This window comes from Chanos chanos, chromosome 1 (genome assembly GCF_902362185.1).
Source record: "Chanos chanos chromosome 1, fChaCha1.1, whole genome shotgun sequence".
NCBI lineage: Eukaryota > Metazoa > Chordata > Actinopteri > Gonorynchiformes > Chanidae > Chanos > Chanos chanos.
The window spans coordinates 12,730,736-12,741,739 of NC_044495.1; the positions used below are offsets into that span (position 1 = coordinate 12,730,736).

General features: G+C 38.3%; 1 protein-coding gene across 1 annotated transcript; it reads right to left on the minus strand.

Moving 5' to 3' along the window:
- Positions 1 to 613: 613 nt before the first annotated feature.
- On the minus strand, positions 614 to 2,736 carry tmem151bb (transmembrane protein 151Bb). The gene is made up of 2 exons (XM_030787472.1): positions 2,650 to 2,736; positions 614 to 2,020 (listed from the first exon to the last, which is right to left on the minus strand). Exons 1-2 carry the CDS (start codon positions 2,734 to 2,736, stop codon positions 614 to 616), a joined length of 1,494 nt encoding a protein of 497 aa, XP_030643332.1.
- Positions 2,737 to 11,004: the final 8,268 nt, after the last annotated feature.

Consider the following 11,004-nt stretch of genomic DNA (forward strand, 5'->3'; position numbering starts at 1 on the left):
TCCTTTAATATATTTAGGGGAGTATGTTTGAATGAAGTAACTGCATTTGAGATGAATCCATAAATTGATAGAGTGGAACACAGGCAAACCCAACCTTGACTAAAACTGCAAGTTTTTTTGTCTCTCTCTCTTTTTTTGCTTAAATGTACATAGCCCACGTGACCATTAAGTTGAAAAAAAAAATCTTCAAACATCTTAAAGGAATCTGTTGATTGTACATTAAGTATATTATTACTTCTATCATGGGAGGAAAATAATGCTCTGATAGATTATTGCTATGAATGTGATGATTATGTTATATGAGTATTAAGTTCATTTTCATTTTTATAATAATAAACAGTACTGAGGACATCGTCAGTTCAGCACAAGTACAAGGTCTGTCTTTCATTTACCAGAGCACCGTTTTAAAACAGAGTCAGAACTGCACATATTACGCATTGGACATAATGATTCCTGAGCAACAGGACGTGTTTTTCAGAAAAAAAGATATTCAAGATTTGAGTATTTGACAGAATACTTCCAAGATAACCCTCTAAGTGTATATGAGACCATCAGCCGTACTTATTTATATATGCTGTTATTTATAACTGCGAAGTCCATCATCAAAGGCCCATCATAGGGATGTCTCAACACAAGAGCCATTCCTATGAAAGGACCGGTGGTTGGGACAGCTCTCGCTGCAGTGGACAATGAGCACAGGGAAACAGAGGGCATCCTGATAGGGTGGGGGGTCATCATCTTCTGTGGTGATTCGTCCAGACAGACAACGGGTGTTTTCATTGGGGCTTTCAGGTTCATCCAGGCTGATGCTTCCACTCTGCCAGAAACAGCTACGGCGTGAACCATAAAGGCGGCCTAGAGAGAAGCGACTGCCGCTGAACGGGATACGTGGACTACTGCCATTGCAGATGCTCAAGGCGCTGCGGGAGAAGACGGAGGAGCTGCTGATTGCACGATGACAGCGCTCACAGTTTTGTCTGAAACCACCCGAATTCTGCGCAAGGTCCATAAGGCCAGCCTCTGAGTAGCTGGGCACCAGCTGCTGGTTGGACCGGATATGCCATTCCAGCTCAGTGCTGTCAATTGTGTTCACCCGTGGAATGCGTCGGCAGTACGGTCGCTCATCGCATGGTGTGACTGGGATATAGTCAACCCCAAAAAGCTTCTCAACACGGTAGTGGACATACGCTGTGCGGTACTCTGTCAAAACCCGCAAAGGCCAGGACAGCGTAAGGAAGGCGGCTGCCCAGAAAATGTAATTTGAGACGTACCATGGGTGATGATCAGGGTTTGAGAAGGCAATCATGTATTCCTTGAAGTCCACATTCTTCAGGTGCATCCCCTCCCTGGCCTCCATGTAATCATCCAGTCCCTCATTGTCAGTGAAGAACCTTGCCCTTTGTGTCAGGTAAGAGTTCTCTGACTCCACATTGGCAAAACTAAAGCACTTGGTGAACCTCAGTTTGGTAATGGCTGACTTGTCAAGGCCAACTAGTTGCTTGGAGACGTCCTTCACCCCACAGTGGCCATAGTCAAATTCGGCTTCAGAAACATGTGTGTTCACCCGTTCATGGTATACCTGAGTGGTTGTGTAGGCGTCTCCGTTACGGTAGCGTGTAACCTGCCGGGTCCGTCGCACGTAGTGGTAGCTGATGGCCTTCCACCAAATACAGGGTTTGGACTGCTGCATCCTCTGCACACGTTCATAAACACCTTCAACGTCCACCTTATACTGAAGTTCATTCCTTGCATGACAGTGCCAGCATTCCACCAGATAGACCACATAGAGCATAACCAGAAAAGCTAAAGGAATGTAGATGTAACCATCAGAACATGGGCTGTCGTGGTACATTAGTGACTTTCCTTTGAAGGCACTGTTGAAGGTTAGCCGGGTTACCTTGGTCACATGACACCAAACCATGGTCCCCATACAACCATACATGAGCATGGAGAGCAACAGGCATTTCCAGAACACTTCTCTGCACAAAGACTTGCTCAGGGACTGTTTCAGAGGCCTCTGCTGCATATTGATCAGGGAAATGGCGAAGAGGGAAAAGAAAACAATATTTAATAAAATAAGTTAACACACATTTTGATATTTTGGCACACAAACTATTGTAGACTATGACATGCTGTAGGTTTGAAAACTCAAACACATATTTGCCATGCACTAATATTTTATTATGATTGCATGCTGATATTAATAAAGGTCATATTTGAGTTATGTAATCTTTTGACTCTGCTTGTGCCAAGGACATTCTTAAATAATTGATCTCAGCTCAACATAATGCAGTGTTCAGGATGTGGGGGAGGCGTCTGTTGTCCAATGCAGTTCTACCAGTTGAGCTATTGATTGAGGGCTGTGTAACCATGCATTTTTCGACAAAGGTTGAAAAAAAAGCATCGTATTAATCTTACCAGACTGCAACTTATTTTTAATTGTCTGAGCGGATTAGAGTAATTTTATTTGGGAATTAATTGCCATGATTCCCACGACAGTAGATGGCACACATGCAGCAAACGTGAAAACGTTACCATGTTTACAACTCTGCAAATGAATGACAGATATTCAGACTTATCACAAACACAGCCTTTCACGCTGTTTTACACTTCAGAACATAATAGAAGATTGCGATTGCTCAGTAATACCTCTTCTCTTGGGGTGTCCGCTTCGTCCTCGAAAACAGTAGTAGCACTGCTCTCACTAGCTGTCGCAGCCGAGGCTGGCGGGGACATGGTAGTAGCCTATGGATAATACCGACGGGGTGTGGACGAGCTCAAAGATAAGAATCCAGAATTGTTCAAATAAAACGTTTTTACTATCGAGAGACCCGGACTAAAAGGGCAACCACAGAATCAATGTTCTCAAATCATTTTTTCATGGTCTGTCATATTATTTTTTTAGACGACAATTTGATAGATTTTTTCGTCTTCTCATATTCCTCACGCTTCCAACCGCTAAACAGTCGAGAGAAAAAAATAACGATAGTAATGGTAGTGTTGATCAACAGTTGAGAGAAATAATGCACTCACATTTTGATTAATTATGAATCTAGCATGCATTATAAAACTAATAATCCGTCTATATGTTACGGATTCAAAACAACGTTTTCGTGAGCCGCCATACCTCTTGTGTGGTAGCCTAAAGAAGACGATTTAAGACGTTTTTTTGACGCCATTAAACAAATAGACAGGTGGAAGACTGGTGAAATTTAAATAGCACTCTGTGCATGATGACTTTGGTATGCATCCAAATAGTTTCTGTCGGTATTATCGAGAGGAGGATGTTTTCTTAGACGGTCGCCAATTCAGGGTGTGGAACGTGACCTTGTGGTTGTGCAGTGTATTTCTCCACGCTGTCGGCTGACAGCAGATGTCGACAATTGAGCAAAATTTAATTACAGGAATTACCTGGCGCAACCCAGTGTCGTAATTATGGCTGACTGGTTATTTTCAATGATAATTAGGCCACTTTGACTTGATATATATTAAGAGAAATTAATAGCCTGATTTTTGATGCCTAACGAATTCTTGACCTGCAACAAAATTACTCTATTCCTGCTCCTCAAGGACTTTAGATGTAAAGTTGGGGTGCATAGATGCCGATAGATCAGGACTTTTGAAAGACTGATCTTTTTTCATGTCGCAGTTGTTCGTCAGCACTCCATTTTCGGTAATGTGATACAGAGTGAAGTGATACAGTTAACCTAATTGAAAGCAATCAGACAGTACTTGAAAACTTCTAGATCTTGAAAGTCAGTATTGAATACAATTGTTGTGGGAGGCTTTTTAGAGACAGATTACTGTTCTAAATTTCACTGTTAATGGGTATTTTGCTTGGAAAATCCGCTTTAGCCCTGGATTTAATTTTAATATTTAATCGGTGCCTGAAAACCTAGCCATTGAGATTTTAGCTTTATTGTAATTGCATGAGGAAATCATTATTTCATTACTGATTATATAACATATCACTTTATTCACCGAATTTTCAGGATACCACCATTTACTTTTGAATATCATCTTGACTTGTACATGCTGGAGCCTCCAAGTCCTACAAAACCCGTTCTATGCTGGCGTCTTTTCAGGACCATGGACAGTACTCTCACGGACTCGTTACATATCGGTTAGGACAACTCCGAACAAAACGTTGAGAATATATGGTGCTGTATGGAGCCAATCTCACTTTTGTTTGTATGTCTCCGTTATGTAATTCTCGTAATATTTTACTTTCAAAATTAATTCATACATGAACGCCATTTTTGCAAGAGTTTTCTGTGTAATAAACACAATGATTATTCAGGAGATTTCGTGAAACCGTATAAAACTGGTTTTATATCTCTCGTGGTAGAGTTGAGAGTCATGAAGAGTGGGTCCATTCAAGAGTTTCTATACAACAGGGATTAGAAATGCCATCAAAGTTAATTCTGCACTATCCATTAGCCATTCTACAAAGTCCATTATGCAAATTTCCTTGAAATGCAAGAACTGTGAAGGTTTATAAATCCAAGAGAGAAAGCGGTTATGTTATTATTCTGTCCATGTTCTGACTTGGACATTCCTTACAATAAATGCATTTTCTTCAAACACTGTACAGAAACAAGAAGACATGAATGTGTTTCAAACCTGTTGCCATTATTATGTCAGTTGTATCACGTTTTGGGGACAGAATTTGAAAATATGGCTTTATCAACTGACAATCCTCTACTTTGAGAAAACTGAGATCTGAAATACACTAGATGGCACTGTTGTTCCTTCATCGTTAGTCTGTTTTCTCTTTGTTCCCACAAGTCATCATTACTCTCTAGCACTTGTATGTTTGATATTACGTAATTTCTATTGATTTTTCTGTGAGCGGTGTTTGGATCTAAAAGAAGGAACAGAAAATGAGTGAAACACAGTCTTAGAAAGGCCCAGGAGATGCAGCTATATTTTGCATGAGCAGAAGTAGACATGCATGTACTTTACTCAGTGTATTACAAGCTTGGTGAGATGATGCGACATCAATGCCATATTTTGTGTATGTGAGTGCACGTGTGTGTGTGTGTGTGTGTGTGTTTGTGTGTGTGAGAAAGAGAGAGAGAGAGAGACAGAGAGAGAGATGGGGGGCATGCTTTGAAACTAAGCATTTTTTTAAACCTCTTGAAAATCAAAGAGTCAAAAATAATACTGTATGAAACAGAATATCTGTTAATATGCATCAGAATCAATTCTCAACTTGTTTACTTCCATTCATTACAGATCCATCAGAATGCTGGTTATGATGAAACAATTTTACAATTAAAAATGTCAAAATTTGCATACACCTTTCTAAGCTGTGGGACCAAAGATGACAAATATTTTTTTTCCCCAAAGACAACATTTAGAATGAGGGGATTAGAATATGGGAACATATACTTCAGTGCTCCCGGGAACACCACACACACACACACACAGACACACACACACACACACACACACACACTTGATGTCTTGAGGGCAGTACTCTTTGGGTGAAATATGATTTTTAGAGTTTTTTTTCCCCTTGAACATAGATGAGATGTTTCTCTACAGGCAAGAATTCGTTAAAATAAAACATGCCAGCTATTTCATTATTCATCTGCTGAAGATTGAGTTAAAGTTGTACTGTACTGGCCCTACATGAAGTGGTCAGTCGGAGCTCACATCACAAACAAATCAAATAACAAACAACTAAAAAAACCCTCACTTTAAATCCTTATATCTCTCTCACAGCATGTATCTTGTTTATATTTTTGTGCAGATAAGCTGTTGATTAGCTGCTGCCTGATCTTCTGGCACTCTCTCCGTGCTACCAAAAAATGAAGCCAGGTGTTTGGCTCAACCTTTGCTGTGTTCAGACAGCTTGGCTGCTGGATACAGCATACGCACTGCTTCATCCAGATAGCTGGAGCACCCCCAGCCAGCACAGAGTCAAGCCTGCAGGTTTCCCAGTCTAACCCCACTCCCTCCCAAGTCCAAATCCCAAACAGGTTGTCAAACAGGGGAATTTAGCCATTAGCTATGATTGGGTTTTTGTCTCACTAAAGAGAAGCTGCCCTTTATCTACAAAAGCAGGTTGTTGTAGTTCTTGGTTCTGTTCCTAATTTAGCTCTTCACACCCTCAGGATGAACTCCAGTTGTACATGATGTCCATTTCCAGGTTTGAGCCTCAAACGTGTGTCTAACCTCAGTGAAAGACCAGGCTGTCTCTGCAGACCTGCTGCAACCTACGTCATAGGTCTGCGATAGGAACAAAAAAAGAAAGGTATTGCTGTCTCGACAGATGTTCTGATAAATGTCTTTCAGTGGCACAAGACCACTATTGCATGTGTGTATGCCTTGTTAAGTTCACAAAAAGAGAGTACCCAGCAAGTTCTGAATCTTTCAACATGCTACAGTTCGGTAAATATTTCCAAATCAGTTCATTTCCTAAGTAAAAGAAATGTGCAAGTGTTATGTCTTGATTTGCTGAAATGTTGTTTGTAAGTAACTTTTAGACATCACAGATGTGCCCAGGGGTAAGGCAGGCAAAGAAATGAATAATAAACACACTTTTACACAGTTTCCATGTACAAAACTTGGCTCACTGAGAGATGATGCTTATTAAACAAGACTTGCTGTGAATTTCAGAGTGTTGCAGCTGTGGAATGTTTTTATGTACTCCATGCTCATTTGGTTTTGTGTAATTTGGGGACTCTAATATGAAGACAGCATATTTAGGTTAATCAACATCAATCTAACCTTCATGACTGGGATGGAGGGTGCTTGGCTTTCACGGTACATGTGGATTTGGGAAACAAAGTTATTTCAGCCTTTATGGGATATTTTAAGCCATTGCAAAGTTGAATCCCAAACCACACTACTATAGTTGAAGGTATTGTTTTGAATCAGTTGATCATATATCAGGTGGATATAAAATAGAAATATAAATTGCAAACTTTGTGTGCCAAATCAATTGTTTGTCAAACTCACTGGAGTCACTGGAATTTACAAAATTTCAAGTCTGAAATTTACAAAAAGGCATGCTTAGAAAACAATCTCTGCTTAGCGGAAACAAAACGTTTCATATAGTTTTGTAAGAGGAAAGCAAAGGATTAAGAAGGGAAGTATTTCACAATCAACTTGATAACCAATGGTCAAATTTTGGGTTTTGCTTTACGTTTTAGATTTGGTTTTAGAGGTTAATGGGACTTGTTTTGGAGCTTATAACCTGCTCTGGAGCTCTAATCATCAAAGGTGAAATACTTTAGTTTCAAAGAGATGAATAAATTAGTTGAGAGCTTGTGTGCTAGGATATGAGCCAAGCCTCCTGCAGTGTTGCTCTCCAAGCATAACCTAAAATACACAGTACTGACTCTACAGATTTTTTGGAATTAATTAAATTAAAAATGCTACAATAATGCAAATAAACAAGAAGGATATTCTAACAGGAGCAACGAATGGAAAATTTTCTGTTTGAAGGACTTTGTTCGTATTGAGACAAACAAGGCCTAACACTGCGATCAATGTTTGGGTCATATGCACGATCTCATATCTAATTTAACATTACTGACAAAGGAGAGTTGGAATAACATACAGTGATACTGAGTTTAATCACCTGAGACTATTGAAAATCTTTTGCTGTAAATGAAATTATAATTGTTGCTTGGACTAGCTATTGCTTGCTTGCTTTTATCGACTGGCAAAGCCTGACAAAACATTTAGAAGAGTGTGAATGAAGGACACATCCTGTGCCAAAACAGTCAACTGTTTCTAATTATCTAGAACGTAAGCACTCATAGTGTGCTTTATACATACATAGATACACACACACACACACACACAAACACACACACATATATATATATATATATATATATATATATATATATATATATATATATATATATATATATATATATATGAATTATTTTCTATTATCCTCATGATCCTCAGATAAGTATGCAGAGATTCTGGCTCTTAATTTAATCATTCAATAAATATTCCCATCTATACTCCTAAACTCCCCCTTAGGTAAATGTTGCTTCTCTTTTTCCACCAGTGTGATGTCTCTGCTATTGTTACTTGGCAGATTTACTCCCACCTGGTTTAATCTTCCTCTTCTTCTTGAGATTATTATCTCAGTGTCAGAGGAAGAATTTCAAAACAAAACTTAAATGGGCTTCTTGGCACCAACTTATCACCAATGGAGAATCCAAAACATTATTTAATTTGTATGTTAATGCATGAATGAAATTTGAATAATGCAGAAGAGCTAAAATGGGTTTGGGTGTGAGGTGGGGAAGGTGGGGCTTCGAAGTAATTTGCTTTTGTGACATAAAGAGAAGATTGTTTTTAGATAGGTAGATCATACTTTTCTCAAGCACTTCAAATATGTACATTTATATTTTAAACTTACATATTTAAAATACAGCTATAATATTAGCTATTGCAGAACTGTTACACACAATGCATTTAAAATATTGAGATTATTGATGATTCTTGCGGACTAATATCACTGGAGCCACTGGCCCTGAATGAAATTTATACATAGGAGCTATGGCCCTTTAAAAGACGACTATAAAGAAATCTCTAGATTTAGAATCATTCAACATGTCAAAAATTGTTGAAATGTCAAAAGGTAGAGAGAAAAACATGTCTAACATCTAACATGTGAGGCCAGTAAAGCATAAATAGAAATGTACATTATTTGTTGAGGTATGTTATCTTAAAATATGAATTTAGGCAGCACTGCAGGACAGATAATCTCTAGTTATAACAGTGCCTGATGTGAAATTCCTCTCCTGGCTGACACTATGCATATTTTGATTTGTGTATCTGTGTCATACACTTAATCTGTGAGTGTCATTTTGCATGGAAATTACAGAGTGTTTGAAGAAATTCCTCCTAAAAGTACTTAGCAATAGCAATGGCTTTTGGCCAGGACATGAGATCCAAGCTCTGTAAACAACTTTTTAAGCTTTAGAATAATTCTAAAGCTTTCTAAAGCCCTCTGTTTGTTTTAAGGGGTAAAAACAAGTCTGGATCAGAAGCAAACATAAAGCTTTCACTAGCACTCCTCCACTAGTACTTCTGTTGCAGTTGAGCAGTTACATAAGATGCAGACGTATAACGGGTGAAAATGTCAATGCTACACAAACATACAGACGACTGGGCTGCATAGGTGAGAGAGTGATGGTAACACCCTGTATTGCTGGCCTTGTACATACTGAGAAATAAGTCACAAACACCTGAGGTGTACTGACAGCTATTTCAAGAGTTCATAGAGAAACAAAGCATGTATTCCGTTCACTGCTTAACAAACTAACAAACAAACAAACAAACAAATGTAATTGTTTTAAAGCTGGGCTATAATGTGAGATCTCTTTCCTATTGTTTTTGAAAAGTAAATAATGTAATTTCATGCCATTGAAAGCTGTTTTGAGCCATACATGTTTAACAGTGGTGCGTTATCCTTACTCACTCAGAGGATCCAGCAGCTCCTGAGATTCATAGAAGGGTGCGAGAGAGAGAGAGGGAGAGAGAAAGAGAGAGAGAGAGAGAGCAGAAAAATATCAACTTTCCTCAGATAAAACCAGAAAATCCTTAGGGAAAAAACATACTAACCCACTCAACACCACAGCTTGAAGGACTCTCAGAATTCTGCAGCAGAAAAAGCCAGAACTCTCACTATGGATTTCTTTTCTCGTCAAGCTATTATTCATTAATTAAGCTATGTTGCTTGTCTTCCACTGCGTCACTGCTCTGCACCAATTCTGATTCTTTTTCCTCAGATATAACTCCAACATTTCCTAAAAGACACAGACGTTGTAGCAGCATCCGTTCTTCATAGGAAATAGGCTGAAACCCCAGTTCACTCTGCAGATATTGCACACTTAAATTAAAGTTTCAATATATACATTAACATGTTTTGTGGTTTGTAGTAGGGCTGTTCTGTAAGAGCCCTTGTGTCTGATGAAAGCTTAACCAGCTGACAGAAACTGCTCAGACAAACAATTACATGTCAACTCAAAAAGCTTTCCCTTTTGTCAGACTTGTTCTTAGAGACAGAATCATGGGCTTCTTCAGCATGCTATGCTCACTTATTATGTGACTGAACTAATTAATAGACAAACCAAACTGTCAGAGAATTCTCTGCTCAATTTGCTTCCATGGGTAACTTGAGGGTGGTGTAAAGATGGCAGGTTTGTAATCCTTAGGGCATTAGTATTACACATCAGTTCTTCTCAGCAATACTAGTCTGAGTAGAGAAAAAAAAGTAAATAGAAAGATTTAAAACTTGTGTGAGATATACTGATTGCATAATATATTCTACAGTAAGACATTAAGATATATACAAATACACTTGAACGCTCTTACAGACATTTACACACACCAGACAATGAAGCCTGTAAACAGAAGCTGAGCAAATATCAAGTTTGTACTTCAAGTATCTTAGCAGCCATAATAAGAGACTCGAGAAGTAGAACCAGAATGTCTTTGTGCAAAGAATATAAATCTATATAGGAAAAAAACACAGCAAACATTTCTTTAGAAAAGATCAATATTACTCCTATAAAACTATAGGAAAACATTCACTCAGCCTCATGTTTTCACTTACTGTGAAAAGCAAAGACATGTTCTTGTATCATTTTTTCATACCAAAAAAGAATAGACCATTATATCATTTTTGTTAAGCAAGAACATACTTCTATGTTTATGGGTGCTCAGAATCACAGTACACATTGACACTCAGTGTTATCTGATTTATCTTCATTTATTCAGGTCATGAATGAATGAAACAAGAATTACCATATGCCACACCAGCATGAGGTACACACAAAGACTGAAATCAACTGCTTTTCAGTTAAAAGGTTTAAAAGTGTTAATATGCAAAGTTTCCAAAAAAGTAAAATGTGTGAAATTGTAGACTAGCAAACTAATATTCATATCTTTCATCTCTTTTATAATTTATATATGGGGTGTTCACAAAACTTTATCACTTCAGTAAATCAGCCACTTGTTTCT

Bases quoted from the DNA above. Each gene is read 5' to 3' on its own strand.
- tmem151bb (XM_030787472.1), bottom strand. From the start codon at position 2,736: ATGTCCCCGCCAGCCTCGGCTGCGACAGCTAGTGAGAGCAGTGCTACT. The intron at 2,021-2,649 runs GTATTACTGAGC...ATCAATATGCAG, and splicing joins CGGACACCCCAAGAGAAGAG to CAGAGGCCTCTGAAACAGTC.